General features: G+C 42.0%; 1 protein-coding gene across 1 annotated transcript in view; it reads left to right on the top strand.

Moving 5' to 3' along the window:
* FAM129A (family with sequence similarity 129, member A) overlaps positions 1–26,570 on the top strand; it is a 122,126-nt gene that overhangs the window by 74,207 nt on the left and 21,349 nt on the right. The window contains exons 7-9 of the mRNA XM_014538066.1: positions 18,239–18,354; positions 24,577–24,681; positions 24,982–25,144. Coding sequence (XP_014393552.1) covers positions 18,239–18,354; positions 24,577–24,681; positions 24,982–25,144 — 384 coding nt within the window. The remainder of the gene's footprint in view (positions 1–18,238; positions 18,355–24,576; positions 24,682–24,981; positions 25,145–26,570) is intronic.

Raw genomic sequence — 26,570 nt, 5'->3', positions numbered from 1 at the left:
GGCCGTAAGCAGACAAGAAACTTCCTCTGAAATTTGGAATTGCATATTTCAAATGGCTTTTCTGTTTGTGGAGAGTGTTATGGCATGGTAGTCACCAGCTTTGCATTTGGATTCAGGTGATTTTGGATTCAAATCCTGACTTCACTACTTAGAAGCCGTGTTACCTTCATTACTCTTCAGTTTCCTCATCATTGAGACAGAAATGCTCTGAAAATAAACCCAAGAACTGTGGTGTTGGGTCTGGTTGGAATTAAAGCTGTAGGATTAATCTATTTATGTTGTAAAAATACATTTCTTATGAAAATTACAGGAGTCCTTGGGGCAATGACTGACATACAGTAAATGTCTAATACATATCATATATTTTGACTATTTTTAAGATACAAAACTATTTTGCCTTGGCTGGGTAGCTCAGTTGGTTAGAGCGCCGTCCTGATATTCCAAGATACAAAACTATTTTCATAAAATCACATCAGTTTTGTAATGTCATCCCATAAACAGTGTTCGTAGTCTTTCTCTGTTTTATGTTAAAGCAATTTTTTGAGTAGGGAAATAATTTATTATTAATTATCTTTAGAATGACAAGTGTATGTATAAATTACAATTATAAGAGTATACAAATGTAAGTAAATCAGCACAGGTTTGATTATTCTCCTCCAATCTGTAAGTTGGAAATGGGATATGGAGGGAGCTACCACTTGGTGCAAGATTTTTTTTCATGATGCCTGAGGATAAATAAAAGTAGTGACTACTAAGTCACAATTTAAAAACTTACTATGAAGCTGATTTTACAAATACTTTGAAATTTTTAGCATATTTACAAAATTAAATTCCTTTTACTCTGGAAATTTAAAGAATTTGCCTACAATGCCTCCCCACCTCCTTCCCCCAGGGACATATATATTCGGGGGTGGGGGTGTGTACTTCTTATGGAACTCCCATCCTCACCTCCAACTGCCTACAGCTTTGCATCTCTCTAAATGCCCACCAGTGCATAGCTTCCTCCTCACTGCTTCCTCAGTCTACAACCTTGACCTATATTCATCCTATAGCTTTAATTCCAACCCCACCCAACACCACAGTTCGTGGATTTCTTTTCTACTGGTTATGAGAGGGCCTTTTCTTCCAGCCTTTTCTGATTCTTCCTCTCTCTGTGTCATCTATAGTCCTTGTACAGACCCATCCAGCCCCCCCACCTCACTCTAGCCCATTCTGCCCTGAAGTTCTGGCCTTGGTTCCAGTTTCCTCTGGCTCTGCTGTGCAGGAGCACATGGGTGCTGAATGGATATCATCTGAAGAGCTGGGACGTGAAAGGGTGGCAAGGGTGAAAGCTGACTGCCTTCCACCCATCCTGCTCAGCTGTCCCCTTTCCTGTTCCAGGTCTCAGTTCCCTGTTGAGCAATGGTGTTCTCACCATGCTGTTCATGAAACTGGCACCCAGCCTTCCCTTAAAATGACTATTCAGTGGCCAGCAGTTACCCAACAGAAATGTAGTGCGCATTGCAGACTCACCAGCAACGCACGGCGAGTGAGTGTGTTGGCACCATGGCGATGGCTTCACAGCATCACGAGAATCATGATTGGCTTGATTTAATGCCACTGGGATTTAATTTTGTGTGAATCAGTGCTCTTTGCCAATTTTCATTTACTCATTCTTTTGTTCTTATAAGAACTCTGTGAAAATTTAGATGTTAACTCCTTTCTCTATCTTCATTAGAAACATTTTTCTCGCCCTACCTGGTTTCCTCGGTGGTTAGAGCATCGGCCCAATTGGGGCACATACAAGAGGCAACGATGTGTTTCTCACATTGATGTTTCTCTCTCTCTCTGTCTCTCCCCCTCCCTTCCACTCTCTCTAAAAAAAAAATCAATGAGAAAAATGTTCTCGGCAAGGATTAACACACAAAAAAACACAAAGCAAAAGAAACCCCACTTTTTTTTCAAATTCATTATTTGTCTGTTATTACCAACTAATTATATTGTCATTAATTATGATATAGTTTGCCATGCAAAGATCTCTCATTTGTATACAATCATATAGGGTCATCTTTTTTTAAAGGCCTCTGGATTTCTTGTGTTTGTTAAGATTTCCCTGCTCCTAGATCATTTTTGTAATTTCCTTTATTTTCCTTGTAGTTTTTATATTGCTTTATCTTTAATATTTAACTCTCTAGTCTGCCTGGAAGTCATGTCTATATACATAAGTCAGTGGTCTAAAATTTACCCTTTTTAAAGAGCCAGCACATTTATTAATTATAACCTTCCCTATTGAATTAAGCTACTGTCTTTGCTATTTAAATTATATATGTAATATGTAATATTACATGTTATCTTGAGGTTGTCCAGGCATTCTCTTTTCTTTTTCATTGATCCACTTATTCCCATGTTAATGCAATTTTGATTCTATTATAGTAAATATTTGTTGTATGTTCTTATATCTGATAAGATAAATTCCCCATATAATTCATTCATATAAATACTTTTTTTTTTTTTACTATTTTAAGCCATCTGTTCTTATTTGTGAATTTACATTCATGGTAGCTAATTATCCCCTGGTGCCCGCCGGGATTCTAATTGCAATCACATTAATTTATAAAGTATTTTAGAAAATATTATTAGCCTATTACATGTTCTGTTCAGTGAAGGACTTTAAAAATTCATTTGAAAGACCGGACTCACACTGATAGTCTAAATGTTGCAATGTGCATTTTCACAGCCAGTACTGAGCTCAAGCCTGCGGTTAGGACACCGAGTGAAGGAGAGGAAGGAATGGCACCAACAGCCACAGAGAACCTATTGAGCGCCAGCCTCTGTGTCATGGTGCCTCACGTAACAGCATCCGGCTCACAGTCAGAAGGTCGCTAGGCCTCTTGAACTCCAGAGCCCCCTGGCTTGCACTCTGTCTGAAGCCCTCATAACCACACAACTTTATATTTGCACCCAACATAAGTGAAACACTCTTTCTGCAGGTTGGTTTGAAATTTCATAGCTTGGCTGTTCAAAAACAGGAAATGCTGTTGGATGAAGACAGGCCATGTGTGCCCTGTGTGGTTTGCCTCTGTGCTTTGGGTCAGGTTCTCCCTTTTGCCTTGAACACCTGCCTCCTACTGTAATCCAACCTACCCTGTCGGCTTAGCTCCCTGTTCCAGGGAAATGTCCCCATTCCACACCAGCGAGACCCTGCCTCTTCTGAACTCCCATAGGCCTTTGCTTTCTCGGATGGCATTGATCCCATTCTTTATTATACTATGGATAATTATGTATCCTTTTGACCAAACTTTTACCAAACTGAGCATCTGCCTTGTGGTTGTTTGGGAGTGCTGGAGATACAGTGGTGAACAGGTGGTGGATTTATCATTGCTTCCCACAAGGAATGTCACGCTATGAACCGAATCTTTGTTCCCTTGTATTCAGAGCATGCCTCACAGTGACTCATACATAGACTATGTTCAACCACTATTTGGTCAGTGACTGAATATATGATAGAGATTGGCCATGAGAACAATAATTCTGGTTAAACTATGATTTTCTCAGTTCTGTACCAATTAATTATCACTTTTCCCTTAGCTTTTATTTTTATTTTTTAAAAATATTTTTTTTGTTGTTGATTTCAGAGAGGAAGGAAGAAAGATAGAGAGATAGAAACATCAATGATGAGAGAGAAGCATTGATTCTCTGCACACCCCACAATGGGGATCAAACCCACAACCATGACTTTGTAATAGTCCCTCTAACTCCACTGAAGACAATACTTGCAAAAATGTCCTTAACTGTACCATGAGAAGTGTAGGTTACCCATGAGAGGAACTGCCTGATAATGAGAACTCGTGTGTTAAAACATGTGATATGTGGAGAGATTAAGGGAATGTCTTCGGAAAAACTTAAACTTGATAAATTTAAACTTCTAAACCCACATGGAATGCACTACTTAATAAATATTTGCTTTTACAATTGTTAATATATATTTTATTGATTTTTTACAGAGAGGAAGGGAGAGAGATAGAGAGTTAGAAACATCGATGAGAGAGAAACATTGATCAGCCGCCTCCTGCACACCTCCTATTGGGGATGTGCCCGCAACCAAGGTACATGCCCTTGACCGAAATTGAACCTGGGACCTTTCAGTCCGCAGGCTGACGCTCTATCCACTGAGCCAAACCGGTTATGGCTGCTTTCACAATTTTTGATAATGATTATAGTTCTGGAATTATTTATATGCTGTTTCCGTTATTTAATAAACAAATGCTGCCCTATTAGTAGAGAAATGAAGTAGGACATTAAAAGTCCCTTCAATTTGTATGGTTCCATCATGTCTTTCTTAATGGTAAACATTTCTATTAAGAACTGTGAACACTCAAAAGGCATTTTCTTATAACTAACATATCATCATAGGAGACGTACATATACATCCTCCCTGTCTCTCTCCCCCTCCCGCCCCCCCCCCCTTCGTCATACTTTCAGAAGTTTTGGGACTTCCATCACAGGAATTAAGGCAGGAATTGAGGTTTTGTTTTCATTTCCTCTTTCTCTGATTTACCATAAGGGAATTAGATCACTGGGCCAATTCTTCCAAATAGTTTCTCGGAATAAATTAATGACATCACGTATGTCGAGTCTATAGCAACTACTGAGATTCTCTACAGTAGGAACGGGAGGCATTGAAACCCATCAAGGATTTTAGCTGTTTCTTTTTGGTGGAGGGGTGAACAATTTGTTACAGTAAATATAGCAGATTGTTGTAAGGCTGTATCCTGTTTGGAAATGATCTCATCTAATATGTCTGTTGGTGGTTAGCAGTTTTCTGCCAAACAGGACTATTATGATATGGCATTATTGTTAGAGTGCCCTCAAAGTCCAAGCCACAGGATTCCTCCCTGCCCATAATGCAGGGTTTATGAGTGAGACGTACTTGTCAAGGCTCTTAAACTCTAACCCTAATCCATACAGGGACTTGTTACAAGTCATCTAATTTCTTATTTTTGTGCATTCTTTTGATCCGGGGATTGTTCTGTTAGATGGGCTGCTGTGTGTATAGTGATGAATTAGAGAGAAAGTCATATTTTTTCCCTTCTTTATTAATTTAGATTAGAAGCATGTCTGAAAAGATCCACTTGGTAATGATGCTGTTTGACTATGGTTCGAGTGTTAGAGGCATGCCCACTTTTATGGCCTCCCTCCTCTGTCCCCATACAGATAAGCAATCTTAACTCTTAAGCCGTGAGCATTTAGAGCTGTCCTTCCCATACGGTGGCCACTGGCCACACGTGGCTACTGATCACGTGCAATATGCCTAGTTCAAAATGAAGAATACCATAGTGTAAAATACAAGATTTCAAAAACCTAGTTCTAAAAAAGATTGTAAGATAGCTCATTAATAATTTTATAGTGCTTGCATATTTGGGGCATATTGGTATAAATCGAATATATTATTAAAATTAATCTTAACCGTTTTTTTAATTTTTCTGATGTAGTTACTATACCATTTAAAATTGCATATGTGGCTTTTATTCTATTTCTATGGGACAGCACTTGTCTCGAGTATCTTTGCCCTCCCAGCTCCCTTCCATTACCCTGGAGTAGGCCTTTGAGAACAGTATTGATTACTGTCTGCAGCCCAGGGAAAGATTTGTGTCTGTGTGTGTATGTGCCTGTGTTGGGGGCGGGAGTGGAGACCAGAGAATGCTCAGAGGGAAAAAGAAGGAACAAAGGAAGGGAAGGGAAGTGAGCAGTTTTGATCAATTTCCTTCTGAGATGCCATCCACTCTTACTTCAAGAAGGAGGCATAGCTAGGCCAAGTTAGTTCCCCTCCAGGCAGCTTCGCTCTTTGTTTTGGAATAGAGTGAATCACTGGAACATCAGACTCATCTGAGTTCAAATGTAAACACAGGCAAAGCCTCGGGAAACCTCAGCTCAGCACACACCACGTTTTGAGAACCATTGCCATCGCTTTCCTTAGTTAACAGAGATCACGGAGAACTGGTCTGTCATCCAAACTGATAATTCTGATTTGGACAAAGGGTGTAATGTGTTCTGTGCTGCAGCATTTCATAAGACAGAAATTTCTGGCTGAGATGGGATCTTGTAATGGCTTTGGAGTGTGTAGACTCAGATAAACACCTGAAATAATACGGTGGTTTTTCTGGAGAAGTAGAAGATTTTGCAAATCACAGTGCTTTTGTGACATGTTACATTAAGAGCTAGCAGGCAGGTTCAACTTGTTCAAGAGGAAAAAAATGGGTATTGTAGAGATTAAGCCCAGGTGACCATCTGAGTTAATGATTTAGTGTTTAATCTGAGACAAATCAGTTTTACTACACTCCTGTCATAGACCGTGAAACAGCAAATTTGAATCATTTCACTGTTTTATTAGCTTAATTAATGAAATAGCCCATGTGGTGAGCCCCGTGGAAATAACCATGAATCGAACTGTCATTCGGGTTAATGGAAAGGGAAAAGGGGCGGACAAAGAGACTCAGATCTGATAGAAACATAATGAAAGCCACATATGGAACTCAGTGTTTTCTAGTGGCCACACTGATTCCTTTCTGCAGAGGAAGATGCAGATTTGAGTGAGAACGTTTCGCAGAGAGAAAAGGATAAGGTGGTCCTACAGCTTCCTGCAGCTGGAACCTTATAGCCCCAAGCTGGAACGCTGTCATGTTGATAAATTAACTGTACGCGTAGGCTATCATAGAATTACGTCATCTCATAGGTGGAAAAGGAGACCTGACCATCCGTCTCTCATTTCAAATGAGATCAATTGGCCAGAGAAGCAAAGCAGCTCGCCGCAAGTCCCACAGCCCAAGTGGCAGAGGTAGAACCAGCACCCAGTTTTGATGCCCACTAGACAGATGGTTGTCCTTGTCGTCACTACTGTGTGGTGCCTCCATATTATTAAGTCATTCATTTCTTTATTCCCTGGTCTATCAAAAGAACATTTGGTATCAGGCATCGTGCTGCGTGTGGCCTCGCGAGCCACATGCGGCCTTTTGGCCCCTGGAGTGTGGCTCTTCCTAAGCCTTGGGAGTACCCTAATTAAGCTAATAACAATGTACCTACCTATATAGTTTAAGTTTAAAAAATCTGGCTCTCAAAAGAAATTTCAATCGTTGTACTGTTGATATTTGGCTCTGTGGACTAATGAGTTTGCCGACCACTGGCGTAGGGCACTATCCAGTGGTGCCCCAAGCCATCCAGTGGTGTCACAGATGGACCTCTGGCTTCTGATGTTTGTCACTCTCGTGTCACCCCCTGCCTTTGCTCCATTTTCATGGCCAGCAGAGGACAGTGATACTGCTTCCAAGGACATTTGTGACAAGCCCAGAAGCACTTTAAGGGGTAGGGGTGTTCCCTGCATTCATGGAAAGAAAACACTCGCAGGAGGCAGCGGAGACCTATTCTGAGGAAACCACATTAAATTGTATCTTGAAGGAGAAGAAAAATGAGTGACCTGCTCAGTTGAAATCACACTGGAAACTGCTCGGTGACTGAGTGAGGAGCCAGGCTCGAGCTCCACCGTCCTGGGGGAGAGAAAGGCTGTTCCCCTCACGTCTGTGCATTTGCTTGGCGAACACCTCCGTGTGGGCCCTCGAACAGGCCACGTTTGGCAGCTGCGGTGCTCGGGGAGCTCTCTGAGGCTCCAGGAGGCTCGCTGCTCCAGGACTGTTTTGACTCGGGAAAGGCAACTATTGCTCACGAGAAGATTGGTTTTGAAACATCAAGTCATTAGATCAGCACAGATCTCCCTAAGGATAATAGTATAACATTTCATAAAGTTTGAGCCACAAATACAAAATCCCCTGTAACTCACTTTTCACTTCTCATGCATTCCCTTTCCATCGTTGCTCATAAAGGTGAATGTTTGACGTCGACAAATCAGGATGTATGTGTAATTTTTATAATCTGGTGCCTGCAATTAAAATGCTCTCCAGCCCTGGCTGGGTGGCTCAATGGGTTGGAGCATTGTCCTGTATACCAGGTTCCATTCCCAGTCAGTGCACATACCTAGGTTGCAGGTTTGGTCCCCAGTCAGGGCCGAGACATAAGGTAACCGATCCATTTTTCTGTCTCACATCAATGTTTCTCTCTCTCTCTCTCCCTCTCTCTCTCTCTCTCTCTCTCTCTCTCTCTCTCTCTCTCTCTCTCTCTCTCTCTCTCTCTCTCTCTCTCTCTCAAAAACAAAACAAAAAAAAACAAACTACTTTTCCATGATGAGTCTAAGTCATCATAATTGTTATTTTAGTGACTGGGTAATCCTATCATGACTTACTTAAACTTGTTATTAAACAAGATGTTTCTTGCACTTCACCGAAAATAACTGTGAATGCTTATCGGTTCACAATAAATTTGCATATTAGCTTTAGGTGTAAAGCCACTTCCAGTGGACCCCTGAGGGAGACAACATATGCTGATGCGGAATCCTGGGCCTTCAACCACCCAAGTGTCTTTTGGCTTAAAGCAATTATGCAAAACTGGTACACACTGTGGGCCCAGCCAATCCAGAAACTAAAAGGAACACTGTTGGCAGCGCTGCCGTGTCTGTAATAGGTCAGGAATGCAGACACTGTTTTTATTGGTACATGACTGATCAAGTTCTGTTTTTAAAAACTGATCTGGTCCCTAAGAACCTGAGGACTAAGTTGTATACTGCCCTCTGCGCCTGGGGAGGGGACCATGAAACTGACCAGTGTCATCCGTCCAATCAGGACGAGGTCATGGGTTCCCACCCAGGCCACCCAGGCCTCTTTGGAAGGGAACGGAGCACAGGCCAATTTAATGTTTAGGTCTTTGGTGAAAAGTTACAAAATAAGGAAACCAAGACAGTTTGTTTTAGATGAAAGTAGCGACAACTTCTGCTGTAGCTGGAAGTTTTAAGTAAGGTTACGTCCTTTTTGAAATTGAGTCTGTGTGGAGCCAGAAGTTTATTTTATCCTATTATTTTTACTCTCATTTGATGACCCAGTAAGATGAGTTATATATTTACATGACACTGGGCAATGACTTAAACGTCTTTGATTTCAGGGTTGTTGTTGTTTTTTCCATTTTCTACCTGGGAATGATCACTTCTGGCTCACCGGTCTCATGAGATTGCTGTGAGAATCCAATGGGAAATAAACTGTAAAATCTTCTCATAAGTGCAAGGTGGATGCTACCCTTAAGCTCTGGTAATGACGATGGGCGGAAAGTCCCCCGAGAGCAGCATCAGATAGTGCGATGCTCTGGGTGTGTCTGGCTCGGGTATGATGATGCCACTTAACACCCGTGATTTGTTCTGCAGTGTAAACCTGGCCAAGTCATTCCACTGTCTGCCTTGACTTGTGGAAAACATGTTCCCATAGATGCGGATAAGACTAGGCAAGGTGTTCTGAGCTCACAAGATGAAGGTCACCCATAGATCCGTCGGGGAGAAAAAAATTCCCTAATATTTTTGTGTGCTCCAGTAACTGATTATACCAAGACCCAAGAGAAAGTGTCATCAAAAATAAAGGACGTCTCTGTGGCTAGAGGAGCATCTCTCTCTTTATTTGAAAACTCAGGCTTGCATCTGATTGTGTCCAGGCTTTGTGGTAAATGTTTGCCTGCAGGGAGTCAGCCACACAGCTCCCCACAATGTCAGTGGGAGGCACATGACCCAATTTCTGTGGTCTGAGCTGAAAGAGCGCCTGAGTGTGTGCAGTCCCACAACTGCCTGCGCAATTACATAGTGAACGCTTTTTCAAATTCACATTTTAAAGAGGAAATTAGATCGTTTTCATTTGTTTTGCTTAGGTTTTATTTTTTTTCCCCCCCCCCCCCCCCCCCCCGAGGTCATTTCAAGCACCATCTCCACAAATAGTTATCAGGGGATTGAGATTTATCTTAGAATACAAATCTCACTCATATAAAGCCATATATTTGACCTGGGATGATAGGAGATGATTGGTCCTGTCCTTATTGTCTCGGTCTAACTCTGCCAAGTACACAGGGAGATAGATGAACACTTCCAGGCTGATGGATGGAAGGCATATTTGACCAACACAGCTTCATGGTGTTTGGAAAGAAGCAAATATCCTCTCATCCCTTATCTGAAGTCTGAGAACCCCATCCTTACTTTGGGAAGAGATGGGAGCATGGGTCATTGTCATTTTTGTAAGGCTTTGAAAAAAAACTTTAGGCAAAGGAAACTGCTAGAGAGAAGAAGGCTGCCACAGAGGAAATACAGGCTACATATCCACTAAGTACCCAAAGAGGGAAGATGAGAGCCACCAGGGTTCCATCAGAGGCTGTAGGTCCGGACAATGATGATCGCTTCTGAAGTGAGTGGGGGTTCCCTTCCATGGGCAGAGTTCTGGTTGTTTGGGGTAATGTCCTTAGGAACCTGCCCGAGGTTCCTGTCTGCTTATCCACATACCTCTTGATAAAGCGTCATCATGGTACTATTTTCAGATACCACTTGGAGTAAGTACAAGGGTTCGTTTGTGTTAAGTGGGTGAGCAGCCAGAGGGGACATTTCTTAACCTGATAGTGAGGGATTGAGGTCATTAACACTCAAAGCATTCAAGAGTCATGGTCTTCTATTGTATCTTTTCTATGTATTTTTTTTCTTCTCAAAAATGTGGTCTGTAAATCACCTGCAACCGAATCACCTAATGGGCTTGTTTAAATGTAGATTCCTTGGTCCAGTCCTAGACCTGCCGAATGGGAATGTCTGGGGCAAGGTCAAGATTCACAGTTTTAACAAGCACCACAGTTGTGATAAGCATTTCCTCTCCCCCTCCAGAAGGGGAGAGGGGTGGACTTTTGACATCCTATTAGAGCCCTTTTCACTCGATATTGAGTCAAAATCTGCCACACTCTACTTTGTTTGTTTATTTATTTGTTTGTTTTGCTTTGTCACCATTATTTATAATGATAACTAACATGTTTTTTTTTCTCCCCTGTATTTTTATTTTTTAAATAAAAAATATTCAGTTACAGTTGACATTCAATATTATATTAGTTTCAGGTATATAACACAGTGATTAGATATTTATGTAATTTATGAAGGTATTCCCCCCAATAAAAGTCTAGTTGATACCCATCTGACACCATGCATAGTTATTACAATATTATTGACTATATTCCCTGTGCTGCACTTTACATCCCTGTGACTGTTTTGTAACTTGTACTTCTTAATCCCTTCCCCTTTTTCAAGCGATCTGACTCTAGGATCTGAATCTACAAGGAACAAACGCAGTCCTCTTTTACATTGCGCATCTTCCCACCCATGAAGATCTCCTCCCTCAAGGCTGTGAGATTCCTCATTCACTTGATTTTCTTCCGGAGTACTCTGCCTTCTTTTTGCTTTATTTAAAATTTTTTTGTAAAATATTCTGCTGCTCAGAGGAGCGTATCTCAGAATCCATCTATGCCTATCCTTGTCCTTGTTATTTACACTCCCTTTTCCGTGGCTCATCCTCACCTGATTTGTGTACAACTGTATCACACCACTGACTCACAATGAGCTCACAGTTCAGTGAAACCCTGGAGTCATCCGTTTGTCTGTCTGTTTATTACATTTTCCAAGCAATTGAAAATGTTTAAGGAAAGTGCACTAGAATTTTTCCTTTGGGAAAGCAGTAACCTCAGCCCTTTAGCCAGAACCTACCATTTAGGTTGTTTAATCCTCTGATTTTGTTTATTTCCGTTTTCAACCAATCTAAATTTTTTCAGCATGTCAATCAAAATCATGCAAGACTTTAATAATTGCCCTGCTAAAATCTAGATACAGGATGTCTCCAACAGCCTTCTAGTCTACCAATCTGGTATGTCTACCTAAAGAAAATGAGGTTAGTCTGCCTTCACCTGTTCTAGTAAACACCACTTTCTTTTCTCTGTTGACAAACAGTCTTTGATTGTTTATTGACAAGTCAAGAATTCATGAGATGCATTGCTCTTAGCTGGCTGAGATGTGCAGCATTTTCCTGTGTGGTCGAAAATTTCTATCAAAGCAATATGTTTGCTAGAAACCTCCATTTATTTGTGAAGTCTTTTCTATTCTCTGCATTGAGTTCTTGTTTCTTTGTATTTTCACCTAGAGCAGTGGTTGGCAAACTGTGGCTCGCGAGCCACATGCGGCTCTTTGTCCCCTTCAGTGTGGCTCTTCCTAAGCCTTAGGAGTACCCTAATTAAGTTAATAACAATGTACCTACCTATATAGTTTAAGTTTAAAAAATTTGGCTCTCAAAAGAAATTTCAATCATCATACTGTTGATATTTGGCTCTGTTGACTAATGAGTTTGCCAACCACTGACCTAGAGCAATACCATTATAATCCATCCGAGGGTCCCTGTACCTCCATGAGGTATATGTTTTTTGTTTTTTGTTTTTCTTGGCTTATGCCCTTTCTCTTTGTGGTAGGTCTGTGTCCATTAACACAGATATGATTTGGTCAGGAGACGAATACTTTAGTAGCTTCCAAAATGCAATTCAGGGACTTCTAAGTAATCCTAGGGCTCATTCTCATAAGGGTTATCATTTATAAATGGCAATAAATATTTGCTTAGGTGGGTCATGAATAAATAAGATTTTTAATAAAAACCAGAACTTATATTACCATTTCGTTAAAATGGACACCATTCATTTTTAGTTCCAGTGAGGGAGTTTTGTGTTGTGTTATTTTTATTTATTTATTTATTTATTTATTTTGTGTGTGTGTGTGTGTGTGTGTGTGTGTGTGTGTGTGTGTTGTGTTATTTTTAATAATGTCACGTCACAATCCGTCTAGCCTTCAATCTACTCACTCATGAAATGAGTAGTTTGGACTAGATGATTCCTATGGTATACTCAGATTCTAGAATTATATGATTCTAAGCTTTAACAAGGAAAGGAAAGTTAAAATAATTTAAAAACCAACACACACACACATACACACACATGTGCCTGTGCTTGCATGGAAAACATGAAATCTGAATAAGGTGGAAGGAAAGTTAAAATAATTTAAAAACCAACACACACACATACACACGTGCCTGCGCTTGCATGGAAAACATGAAACCTGAATAAGGTGGTTAGATTGCAACCATGTCAGTTTCTTGGTTGTGCTATTTATACTGTAGTTTTGCAAGATATTCCCATTAAGGGAAACTGGGTGAAAGCATTAGAATATCTGTATTTTTTTCTTATAAAAACATGTGAATCTACAGTTTTCTCAAAATAAAAAGTTTAGAAATAATTAAACCATAGAATGTTATAACGGAACTTTGGAAGTAAGTAGGCCTTACTTGATCCTCACACTAGCTTAAACAAGTTACTGAACCTTTCTGAAACTCAGTTGCTTTGTCAGCCTTAAAGTGGGAATAATAATTCCTACACAATGGATTGTTGGAAGGATTCTGAGACAGAGTGTGTGTAAGCATCTTGTACGGCTCATACTCCATGGTCATCTTCAATAAATGTTAGTTACTCTCCCCTGTGCTTCTCTCCTTTGTTTTAGGGAAGAAACTAGGACAGTCAGCCTTGCTGTAGCTCTCCTAGAAAAGACACATGACCTGAAGCGAAAGATAGTTCAGAAGCATACATTAGTGAGATGAACCCCATAGCAGTGTAGTGAGTAACGCTGTTACATAACTTCTGCAAATCACCAGGCAGATCAGCTAACATGGTTTGGCGTGGCTGACCGATAAAATAACAAGGCAGCTTCCAAACCCAGCTTGAGTCGGGGAATCCTGACAAAGGAGCCAGTCAAAATCCAGGATGAATACATGGGCCTTGGAGCGCTGGTGTTTCATCGGACTCAGACATGTTGTAAATCTGTTTCAGTGGAAAAAGCAAAAGCGATTTCTCTCTGGCTGGTCCCCTAAATAACTGTCCCCATGGGGCCTAGAGCAGCTTTCCTTCCCTCGAAAAATCCTTAATCATGTCTCCCGAATATGAGTTTTCCAGGCAGCTGCACAGATGAGAAGGAGGGAGAGACGAGGGAGAGATGAAGGAGAACAGACGTGTGCTGGTCCTGAGGATGTGATTGTTGATTGAATGGCCAAGATGTGTCTCCCACATGTTTTCCTAAAATGTTTAGACTTTCCCAGGGCTCCGTCCTTGCCCTTGTCCTGATGAATGTTTTTATCAGTGAGATGGTGAGGAACACAGAAGGCAACCCTGCCAAATTTTTTATGATATCAAGGTGAAAGGGAGTTTGGGGACAGAATTACAGTTTTTAAATAATTTTGGCAGGTTCTGAGCTGATCACAGCAAGCTGTAATTTAATAGAGGTGATGTTAAAACCTGTACTTCAAAATCAAAAGCAAAGTACAGGTCAGGGAAGGCTTAGATTGAGAAGGGCTGTTGTTTTTTCTTAATGAAAAAAAGGTATAAGGATTGTATTTGACTATAGAAAGGTATGATTCAACAGTATGATGTGTTTGTAAAAAAGAGGTTAGAGACCTGAAAAAGGAAAATAATCCTTCTACCTTACATAATTTGCATTAGTAAGACAATACTTGGTGTGCTATATTCATGTTGGGGCCAAATTTAAGAAAGATATTGATAAATTGGAATTGGTCACTAAGGGAAAGAAGGAAAAAGAAGGATCAAATTAAAAAATCCAAAAACTACATTCTTTAAAGAATGGTCGAAGGAAAATAAGGCTATTTAGCTGTCTTTTACAGTAACCATATGGAAGAGGAATAAACATCTATTTTGCTCTGAAGGACAGAAATGGGATTAATGAGAGAGAGAGCTCATGGAAACAGATTTTGGCTCAGTAGAAGGAAATCTTTTCAAATAATTAGAGCAGTTCAGTGAAAATGACTATTTCATTTAAATTGTGAGCTTCCTGTCACTGGAAATATTTAAGCTAAGGCTGGATGAGTGTCTGTCTGGAATTCTGAAGGCTCCCAGCATTGAACAAGAGCCTGGGGTAGATGACCTTTAAGACCACTTCTAACTCCCAGGGTCTATAATTTAAGTAAGCATGAATGCCAAGGTCACTTATGACATGCCAGAGCCACTTTTTCAGCTCTTGGCTCTGATTTGGACCAGCTGTGTGACCTTCTGCTAAGAACTGAACCATTTCTTCTTCCAGTTTCCTCATCCGTAACATGAGGGAGCTGGATCGAATGATGTCTGAGTCCTCCCCGGCACATCTGTCCCCTGAAGCACCCTCATGATGACAGTGTGTTGGGAAAGTAGAGTTCGAGCTGATAGCTGCCATTTGTTGAAGTCCATTTGCAGGGAGAAGGCTTTTAAAAACCAAAAACCATTGTTGATTGTGGGGCTATTGAACTAAAGTCTCAATTGCTTGTTGGCAAGAGAGTGGGTGATTGTGATCCTAGAATTTGTTCCCATGAGACCTGTGGCAGGAAGTCGATCAAATAACTGATAATCTGGTTCCTCTCAAGCACCTGTACTTTCTGGCCGAGTTCAGCAATGCCTTTGCAAACAACTTGAGAGAAATGAAGATCATATTACCATTGCAATAGAGTTCTATTTTGCAAAGCAAACCTTTGTTCTTTATTTCCTCAATGATCTGGCTGTTGCTGTTGAGCTTTGTTTATAATCCTAAGAGCCAGTATCCATAAAGCAACTTATCATGTGGCAGAGACTGTTCTTAAAGTTTTATATAAATTAATTTAATCAGTTTATAAACTGAAAATCTAATGACGAAGCAATAGATTAGATCCTTTCCCCTATGGTAAAAGAGTAGCTAAGATCCATTAAAGTCTGTCTTCATGGTAAAGAGTCCAGAATTCAGATCCACACCCTCATTCTTTTAAGCTTCAGTGCTGATGTTCAATTACTATAATTTCCTCCGTGGTCCATTTGATTAACAATACTTTCCTTCTCTGCCTATAGTAAGGTGTGCTAGCCTCCACTGCTACTACATTCTAGCTCTTCCATTTATTCTTTGACTATTCTCTGACTCACACATTATTGTCTCAAATCCCATTTCCTCACTTATTTTCCCTCCAAAGATCTTTAAAAGTGGGGGTGTCATTATTTGCTCTGACGTAGATATAAAAAGTATGGACAGGCCCTGGACAGGTAGCTCAGTTGGTTGGAGCGTTGTCCCAATGCACCAAGGTTGTGGGTTCAATTTCTAGTCAGGATACATATAGAAGGCAACCAATGAATGCATAAATGGGAAGAACAACAAATCTCTCTCTCCCACTCTCTCAAATCAATAAATTAAAAAAAAAATTAAGTATGGACAGGATTTCAAATACCTCCTCCACTTACTGAGATCAGCAGGGGAAGAAATAAGTAAATATATGCTTATTGTAAGGATGGGAGAATTTAAAACTCCATTCCCAGGCTCTCGGGTCTGGCAATACTCACTCCATCCAAGTACCACATTTTGTTCCATCTTTTTGTTTCCTTAGGTTGGAAATGAAAACAGCTGTTAGAAATAAGAGCACATGAGTCAATCTTGAATCTCAATGTGATAATTACAGTTTCCGTCTCAGTTGGTAGAGCCCCTCCCAGTGTACTGAGCCCAGTATCACAGCCCCCTTGCTGTCAGTTTTACATACCAAGACCTTAATTGTTGTTTTCCAAGCTTTTAAGATTAAACACTAAATCAGTTGCCAAACCAGAAAAAATAACAAGGAAGAAAATACTTCAATTTAAAAACTTGATTCTTAGAACATGGCTTTTTTTTTCTGATTTATATTTTGACCAAAATCTCTATGTTGATATAAGAAATGTCAGTTACTGTTTCACATTTTTGAAGATGGAGCTTCTGGACTTCTTGGCACCCTCCCTGTGAAGCATTTTGCTTGGATTCTTTTCTTTTCTTTCTTTTCTTTCTTTTCTTTCTTTCTTTCTTTCTTTCTTTCTTTCTTTCTTCCTCACCCAAGGATATGTTGTTATTGTTTTTTTATTGATTTTAAAATGAGAGAGACCAAGGGAGAGAGAGAGAGAGAGAGAGAGAAACATGGATCAGGATGATGCTCTAACCAACTGAGCCACCCAGCCAGGGCCTGCTCGGACTCTTTACAGAGGCGATGCCTTGAATTTCATTTTCTCTTTCCCACGTTCCTGAGGTTTAGAACCTAATAAGCCAATCTCAAAAGAGTCATCCACAACCTATTAATTGATTGTCACCTTTCAGAGCAGATGGGTCCTCTTTTAGTTCTGTTCAGGAGAGAGAGAGAGAGAGAGAGAGAAACATGGATCAGGATGATGCTCTAACCAACTGAGCCACCCAGCCAGGGCCTGCTCGGACTCTTTACAGAGGCGATGCCTTGAATTTCATTTTCTCTTTCCCACGTTCCTGAGGTTTAGAACCTAATAAGCCAATCTCAAAAGAGTCATCCACAACCTATTAATTGATTGTGACCTTTCAGAGCAGATGGGTCCTCTTTTAGTTCTGTTCAGTCCCCGTATGAGCCACTCAATCCTTGACTGCCTAAGGCTCTGAAAGTCCCCCATGAATCAGCTGACCAATCTAAGATTGCCCTGCAAATGCAGAACACATTGTGACCTACACAGAGAGAAGCAGGAGGCAAGAAACCAGGTCCTTTGAATTGCTTCACTTTGCCCACTTTATTTCTCATTCTACAATTTGATTTCTTTGTTGTGAGATGATGTTATTTTTATAATTCATTTCCCTGCTAAGATATCTATAATTTTCTGTTATCATTGTGGACAAGAGCTGGTTTTATGTATTGAAAATTGTTTTGGTCAGTTTGGAGTGCTGTAACAAAAATACCATAGTCTTGGAAGTCCAAGATAAGGTGTTGAGGCAGGTCGTGTACAGCCAGCAGGTGTCTAGGTGCCTGAGAGAGGGAAGCAATGAGAGAGAGAGAGATGCTTCTAGTTCTAACCAGTATGCTCAGTAATTGATAGAATTAATCAGCTAGACTGCTGAGCAAGTAACGTGATCTGTACCTGCAAATGAACTTTGAATTCAGTACTTGCTTAATTTTTCTGTGTCCCATAATTCTGCTCCTTATAATATTCAGGTACCTAGGTGCCTGAGAGAGGGAAGCAATGAGAGAGAGAGAGAGAGAGAGAGAGAGAGAGAGAGAGAGATACTTCTAGTTCTAACCAGTACACTCAGTAATTGATAGAATTAATCAGCTAGTCTGTTGAGCAAGTAATGTGACCTGTACCTGCAAATGAACTTTGAATTCAGTACTTGCTTAATTTTTCTGTGTCCCATAATTCTGCTCCTTATAATATTCAGGTAATGCTGGGTTTCTGAACCATTACGCTTAAAGAACCACGGACAGATGTAAAATATTTTTCTTTGCTAAATGCTCTTACCTCTTTCTTTTAGATTACATGAAGCAGACAACGTTCGAAGCCCAAGCCTTTTTAGAAGCCGTGCAGTTCTTCCGACAGGAGAAAGGTCACTATGGCTCATGGGAAATGATGACTGGGGATGAAATCCAGGTAACACGGAGCTCAATTTTGAATCTGGTTTTCTGTCTGGGAGGTGGGAGGCCAGGGTCATAATAAACAATCAAACAAAGAAAGTTATAAGACTGGGAAGATGTGGAACCAAAGACCATTTCTCTCATTGTCTAGAACAGTGATGGCGAACCTATGACACGCGTGTCAGAGGTGACACGCGAACTCATTTTTTTGGCTGATTTTTCTTTGTTAAATGGCATTTAAATATATAAAATAAATATCAAAAATATAAGTCTTTGTTTTACTATGGTTGCAAATATAAAAAAATTTCTATATGTGACATGGCACCAGAGTTAAGTTAGGGTTTTTCAAAATGCTGACACGCCGAGCTCAAAAGGTTCGCCATCACTGGAGAAGCTTTTGGTCAGCACCCACTCCAAAGACCACCAGACCAGACATGAGCTAGGGCAGCCAAAAACTGCAAGGGCAATGGGAAGAACTACTTCTACTTTTTTCTATAAAAGTGATTAGTCTTTCAGATGACCTTCTGCTTCCAGAGGAGAAGTAAATGTGAACAGCATGGTTGAGTGCAAAGTGTGTGGTGGGGATTTTGGGCAGCAGACTTGGGTTAGTTCAATCTTGCCAAGTTATTTAACCTCTTTCAGTCTCAGGTGACTCTTCTGAAAGAAAGATAATGTTTGCCTTGCAGGGTTGTAAGAATTAAATGAGATGTTTTGGGAAAGTATTTGGCACACAGTTGTCTTTATCTTTTAAATGACTTATAAATGAAGTGATTAAAGGAGACACACACATTTTAAAAGCATGAGACAGTTTTCTGTATGTTTCTAGTTTGCCATTCTCTGTGGTCCAGTATAATTTTCCATGACCTTAATTAAATGCCAGTCATGGGCTAAGCACCATGACTTGGTCCCTGGGGCATTGTTACAAATCTCCAAGGCAACCGTGCTTCATGATGGGAGCCCGTCCTCCATGAGGACGCCAATCACAGGGCTGATTCGGCAGGAAGAGGAGGCTGGCTATGGGCCTTATTTAACTAGAGGCACACAGAGTCCATGAATGGTTTTCTTTAATTTCCCCTCATCTCCCAGAGGTGCCTCTTTTGGGAGCCAGTAAAATGTGTTATTAGGGAACAATATTTGGGAGATGCCAGATGGTGCCCTGCTTTTGTATAGTCATGAAACATCCAAAGCTGAAAACTCTTTCACATGAAGATGGAACTGTTTTTATTGTTTCACCATGTGACTCCGAATCTTCTCCTCCTCCCTCTTCTTATTCTGGTGGATTCTAAATTCTTTTTTTTTTTTAATATTTTTTTTATTGACTTCAGAGGGGAAGAGAAAGATAGAAACATCAATGATGAGAGAGAATCATTGATCAGCTGCCTCCTGTACGCCCCCTACTGGGGATTGAGCTCATAACCGGGGCATGTGCCCTGACTGGGAATTAAACCGTGACCTCCTGGTTCATAAGTCAATGCTCAATCACTGAGCCACACTGGCTGGGCTAAATTTTTTATTCCCCACCCTGAGATTATTCAAGAACTTTCACCAATTCTTGGTTTCTGATATTTTGGGGAAGCACATCTTTTATAAATCTGAGAGGATTAAGGACCAACCATACTTATGCCAAAAATAAAACAAAAGCATAAGGGGAGGCTGAAGTACTTGACCCTGATTGGTCTGTCATATGAACAAACATATTGAATAGATGCACCGATATTAAAGTGCCCCTGTGCAATACTTTTTTATGTTCACAGCCTAATTCTATCTGTTCATCTTACCAATCTCATGAGGTGGGTAGAGCAGTTATTATTATTTTCATTTTGTAAATGAGAAAACAGGGAGGCCTGTAGCAATTAAGTGACTTGCCCGGTTTTTTCATTCAACAACTGTTTGTGGAGCTACCGTATGCCAGGTGCTCTGCTGGGTGCCAGTGACCCGGGGGTGGGCAAAGCAGAACAATCGCTGTCCTGTGGAGCTGATGGGTTCAGGGTCACACTAAGGGGACAATGGCCAAGGCAATGACAGCTTCTGACTCCTAGTCCAGTGAAAGATCAGCACCAACCATGTAATACACTAACTCACACAATCAGTAAGCTCCTTGCTTCAGGCTGTGCCACTTGCTTCATTTTTTTTCTTTCATTTGCAATCTCATGTCAGTTCACATTCCTTCCCCATGCCATTGAGAGCAGGCACTTCATAAGTCCTTCCTGTGGGTTGACTATTGAGTCTGTTGTGTTTGCTTTTGTTGACTTTCAGCTTTTTGCTTTGGGCTGATACGTGCAGAGTGCTCTAGGGTGTGAGGGAGCTAAATGACTCATCCCCTGCCCTGCCAGTGAGGCAAGACCTACCTAGAAACATCCAGAGAACGAGGCAGCCTTCGAAGTGTGGGTGGGTGCATATGTGGGGCTGTACATATATGGGCATCTTAAAGCATCAGCAGAGAGCAGTCATAGGAAGGTGCTAATGTGGAAGTATAAAAATACCCTAAGGGGAAAAACAAAACCAATGAAAAACCCGAGTAGAGGTCAGTAAAAGCTGGAGTTAGCGCGTGACCCAAGAGGTTTGGCTCCCCCTAGAATCTGAGCATCTTTGGTGAAATCATAGACTCATAAAACGTGAGTGTTGGAGGGGAATTTCCAGATCATTTGTCCCGGACCCTCCAGGAGAGAGAAAGAACCTCCAGAGATGTTAGTTGGCGGAAGTCACAAAGCCCATCTGTGACAGAAATGCCTTTTGAGCCATGTCAGGCTCTCCCTGGAGAAGCCCGTGAAAGGTAATGGCTTCCAGAACTTTCCTGGGTGGGGCCTGGTGAGGGTAAGCTGCACAGTAAGCTCTTCTGCACAGAGCTGGAGCAATGTCTGTCCTCAGACGCACAGAAAAAAGAGGTCGGGGGCCCAAAGCAGCTGCCCAGTAGTTGAAGGATGTGGTGTGGCGTTACTGGGTTTGAGAATATGACATCTTTTATTTAAAGCACTGGGCTTATTTGCATTGTTTCTACTAAGAACTTAGTCATAAGATTGTTCCAACCCCCGCTACCCTAGGGGCCTGTATTCATATGTTCATCGTTGTTACACTATTATCTTCACAGTCATGACTCACACAACACGTTTGGCAGGTCCCTGTGGCCATGGTTATTTTAGGCAAGTGTCCAGGCAAAGCAGATCTCTCAGAATAACTTGCCTGACAGGCTATTAATACAGAATATTAATATAGACAAAAATACAATCGTTCCCCCTTATCTGCGGTTTTGTTTTCCAAAGTTTCAGTTACCTGTGGTCAACTATGGTCTGATACTGAATGGAAAATTCCAGAAATAAACAATTCAGCCAGTGTGGCGCAGTGGTTGAGCACGGACCGATGCACCAGGAGGTCAGGGCTCAATTCCCGGTCAGGGCAGTCAGGGCACATGCCTGGGTTGCATGCTCGATCCCCAGTCGGGGGTGTGCAGGAGGCAGCCAATCAAGGATTCTCTCTCTTCATTAAAGTTTCCATCTCTCTCCCCCTCTCCCTTCCTCTCTGAAATAAATTAATAAAACATACTTATAAGAAAGAAAAAAGAAATCAGCAATTCATAAGTTCTAAATTGTGCACCATTCTGAGTAGCATGATAAAATCTCTCACAGCCCTGCTTCGTTCTGCCTGGGAGGTGAATCATCCTTTTGTCCACCGTCTCCGCATTGTACATGCCACGCGCCCCTTAGTCACGTAGTAGCCACCTCCGTTATCGGATCAGTTATCAGAGAGAAAGATGAGAGAGAGAGACCCCATACACATAAACTCTTATTTACAGTATATTATGATAATTGTCCTATTGTATGATTAAGTGATCGTTACTGATTTCTTACTGTGCCTAATTTGTAAATTAACTTGATCACCGCTATGTATGCATTGGAAAAGACCTACTGTATCTAGGGTTCGGTGCCACCTGCGGTTTCAGGCATCCACTAGGGGTCCTGGAATGTATCCCTCCCGATAAGGGGGGACCACTCTATCTGTACAGCAGTAAATATATCTTCTACTTGTCAGCATCAATGTATCAAATGAGGTCATGAGGGAAAGCATTTTGCAGAATGTAAGGATTTTGTTTTTTGGGATATTTATCATTTGCCTTTAAATGATCAGTGGGCCCGAGAAAGCAGCATTGCCACAGAATAGGGCGGCTAAAATACAGGAAAACTACCTACATTTTTTTTTAGGCCTTGTCCATAGGTTTCGGGGTTAGAGGAAGAGATACAGGTGGGCTCTGCACCCAGAGGCTCTGCCCTGCCCTGTGGCCATCCCTCGGCCCCTGCCCTGGCAACTCCCATACCCTCCTCTTTTCCCCTAGATATATTTCCTTTTCAATTGCTGAAGTTATAAAATAGAACCAACTTTCTTGGAACATTACATGGGAGAGACTAAAAGAAAACGCTAAGCCCACCCCAATGGGGCATTCCTTTACTGTGTGACATTTCTCCTTTCATGCTGATGTGCAGATTGAAATCTCTGCAAAACTTTGCAATCTGTGTAAAAAGATGAATCAGGGCAATTAATATCGTTAGGGCAATTATCTCGCAGTTAACACTTTTCAGCTGAGGTAATATTTCCCACTGATTTTAAGTTCTGGCTTCAGTCTCCTCACGCTCTTAGCTCACTCTCCCCAGGCCACACTTTCATCACTCTTGGGCAGATGTGTTCCAAACAAGAACTGACTCCATTGAGCAGGTGGGGGGCGGGGGGGGCGGGGAGGGTCCATGGATCATTAATTACCAACTTGAATCTCTAACTGTTGGATCTGCTGGCTTCCATGGAGTTTGCACATGTTAACTTCCTAAAGATGCTGGTTCACCTTTTGAACTCCCCTAGAGAATGGTTAAGAAAGGTATAAACATTCCCCCTCCACGCCCCCCAGTGAATTACCAGGACTAGGGGAAATCCTCTCTCCATCATGCTCTTTGTCACACCACGGAGTTCCATGTCTCAGATGACGGGCCCCCACTTCCTGCATTGGCCCCAGCAGCCTTCTCTCCCAGGAACCCACAGGTGCAGCGGACTGATGGGTGGCTTGCCCACCTCCACGCTGGGAGTGCTCCTCCTAAGTTCAGCTGGACCATCACACCCCGCTGTAGCAGCCCTGGTGAAAGGCAACGTCCTGTGAGCTCATGAGGATTTTCCACCAGCATGAGGCTGGGCGATGACCTCAGAGAAAATCTTTCTTAGTTAATTCCCCAAGTTTAATTTTAATTTCTATGAGGTCGATTATTTCGGACAAATATTATTTTCAATTCATAGTGCAGATGTCAAATGATTCTGTACTTTTGTGCCTGCCTCCATTCCACAAATGACTTGTGTTGGGTTTTTTTTGTAAATCTTGGTCTGCAGCCGGATGCAGTATTGAGAGCTGAAAGCTGAGCCCTGAGAGACGCAGGGCAATGTGAATTTGAACAATCAGACAGCTCCAAGTGGGGGGTATGGGGATGTAAAGAAGAGGGGCCGGTGTACTTGGAGTATGATGTGGGGACCTGTGGAATCCCGCTCAGATTCAGAAGAAACAATTTCATTGAACCAAGCAAAATGCTAGAAGAGACTTGGGAGCACTTTTAAAAATCACCTTGAAAATGTTAGACACGCCCTGCCCCCCCCCCCAACACACACTTATATGCTGCTCATCCCACAAATGTCTAGTTATTCCTAAGTGTTTGTGACTCCCTTCTTTTTCTAAACTTGAAACGAGAATGGAGGTGGGATTCAGGGAACAGTGAAGTCAAAGAGCATGAAGACACTTCGAACCCGAGGGAGTCTGAGGAGGAACAATGGTTTGGGGGATACAGACAAGGACTCAAGCCACCACGACCAAGCCTGTCCCCTTCACAGTTTTCCTAAGGATGCCCTTATCCAGAATTGAAGTGTCCCCTCTCTTCCCAAATGCGTTAGCTTCTTCCGGTTTCCGACAGGAGAAGTTTGATTTGAGGAATTTGTCCTTTCTGATGGGGGAACATTAGCAGGAGTTATAGTTCCTTGTGGATGTTTATGAATGTTTGCCCTGGGAGGTTGTCTTCATTGACCCAGAATGAAACTGTTAACCTAGCAGGTTTCATGTAGCTCAGGACACCTCCCCCTCCCCCCCACCCCCACCCCCCCTCTCCCAATGCAGCTGCGATGGGGATGGCCAGTTGTGACATCTTCGGTTGGCATGATGCTCAGTGTTTGCCATTACCAACTAACGGACGGGGGGCTGTCTTCCTCTTCTGCTCCGCAGATCCTGAGTCACATGGTGATGGAGGAGCTGCTGCCAACCCTCCAGGCAGACCTTCTGCCTAAAATGAAGGGGAAGAAGAATGACAGGAAGAGGGCCTGGCACGGGGTAAGGGATGGCATTGCTCGGTGCTCCTCAAAAGACACATTCCTGTCCCTTCTCTTTTTAGGGAACCTTTTTCTTGTTTAAAAGCGAATTCCTTCCCTGGCCTACGTCGAGTCTGCTCAGTCTCACTGAAATGAGGACTAATCCGAGCAGACTCTAGCTTGGAAAGAAACATTCGAACGAATGTGTGCGCAGTCTTGTTGACGTTGTGGTCATCTGTGATGAGCCCTCCCCCCTGTACTTGACTCCGTCGGGCTCTGACACACCACAGAGCCCCGATTGATGTGTTGACCCCTGTCGCAGCTCCTCGAGGAGGCCTACAACCTGGTTCAGCAGCAAGTTTCAGAGGGATTAAGTGCCTTGAAGGAGGAATGCAGAGCTCTGACCAAGGGCCTGGAAGGAACCATCCGTTCAGACATGGATCAGATCGTCAACTCAAAGAACTTCCTAACTGGGAAGATCAGAGGTCAGTGGACATTATCCACGTTCCTGCCAAGGAAATAAGCTGTGCGTTGCGGGTTGCATCGCACCCGCATTGCATCCTGACCGGGAATCAAACCGTGACTTCCTGGTTCATAGGTTGACGCTCAACCACTGAGCCACACCAGCTGGGTGCAAGTCATTTTTAGAAATCATAGATTGTTTTATATTTGAATAGTTAGAAGTCATGGTTTCAGAGGAGAATTAAAACGAGGGGATGGGGAAGAAGTGGTTAGGGTTGTAATAGGAGCCTGCTTAGAGGTGCTGTTAAGGGCCTGGCCCTCCCCATGGAAACTTCAGTGAAACCAGCGGGAGGAAACTTGGCGTCTTGCCTCCTGGGAGGGGGAGGGGGCTGTGTATTCTGATGCCACCTGCACCTCCCCTGTTGTGGCACTTGTTGGCTTATGACCCATGTTCATGATCATTCTGAAATTTCCATGACATGCATTATATGTCTTCTCTCAAAGTTAGTTGATAAAGAAATCGTTATTCGCCTGGCAGACAAAGTTGCATTTGGGTATCAAGCAAGTCATTTTTATTTTATTTTTTAAAATATATTTGCATTGATTTCAGAGAGGAAGAGAGAGGGGGACAGAGAGAGAGAGACATTAATGATGAGGGAGAATCATTGATCAGCTGCCTCCTGCACACCCCCTACTGGTGATCGAGTCCACAACCCAGCATGTGCCCTGACCGGGAATCAAACCGTGACTTCCTGGTTCATAGGTTGACGCTCAACCACTGAGCCACACCAGCTGGGTGCAAGTCATTTTTAGAAATCATAGATTGTTTTATATTTGAATCATGCCATTGGGTGAAAGGTTTTTTCCCCTAGTAATTCTATGACCTGCTTAATATTTCATATCCCAAATATTTACAAGTTATACATAATATTAATAGTATTGGTCATCTTAGCTTCTCAGAAAAAGAGGCAGTATGACCCTCCATATGTCTGTGAATTAGTTCTGAGAATTGAAATAAGAATGTGAGCATTATTGGCACATAACTTGTAAGCAAGTTATGTGCCAATAAAAACTTAAGAAATAGACTTGAAGTTCTGTTTCTGCATATTAGGACGTGACCTTGGTCAAGCCATCTAATATCTTCAGGCCTCTATTTTTCCATATGTAAAATGGAGGATTGGCCATTCAGATGAGTGTGTACTTCCCTCTTCAGTTCCGTGATGCAATGACAAGGCCATGTGACTTACCTAGCTCCTCAGAGCTAGCGTTCCAGTCCAGGCCTCTTCCAGCTCAGGTTTCCTTCACGGGATCACTGATTCCAAACCTGGCCAAACATGAGAATTACCTTAGCCCCCTGGTAAGCAAACTGCGGCTCACGAGCCACATGCGGCTCTTTGGCCCCTTGAGTGTGGCTCTTCCACAAAATACCACGTGCGGGCGCGCACGTAC

This window comes from Myotis brandtii, unplaced genomic scaffold (assembly GCF_000412655.1).
Source record: "Myotis brandtii unplaced genomic scaffold, ASM41265v1 scaffold104, whole genome shotgun sequence".
In the NCBI taxonomy this organism is placed as follows: Eukaryota; Metazoa; Chordata; class Mammalia; order Chiroptera; family Vespertilionidae; genus Myotis; species Myotis brandtii.
Note: the sequence above shows the minus strand (reverse complement) of the source record. Positions and strands in the feature narration are given on the sequence as shown.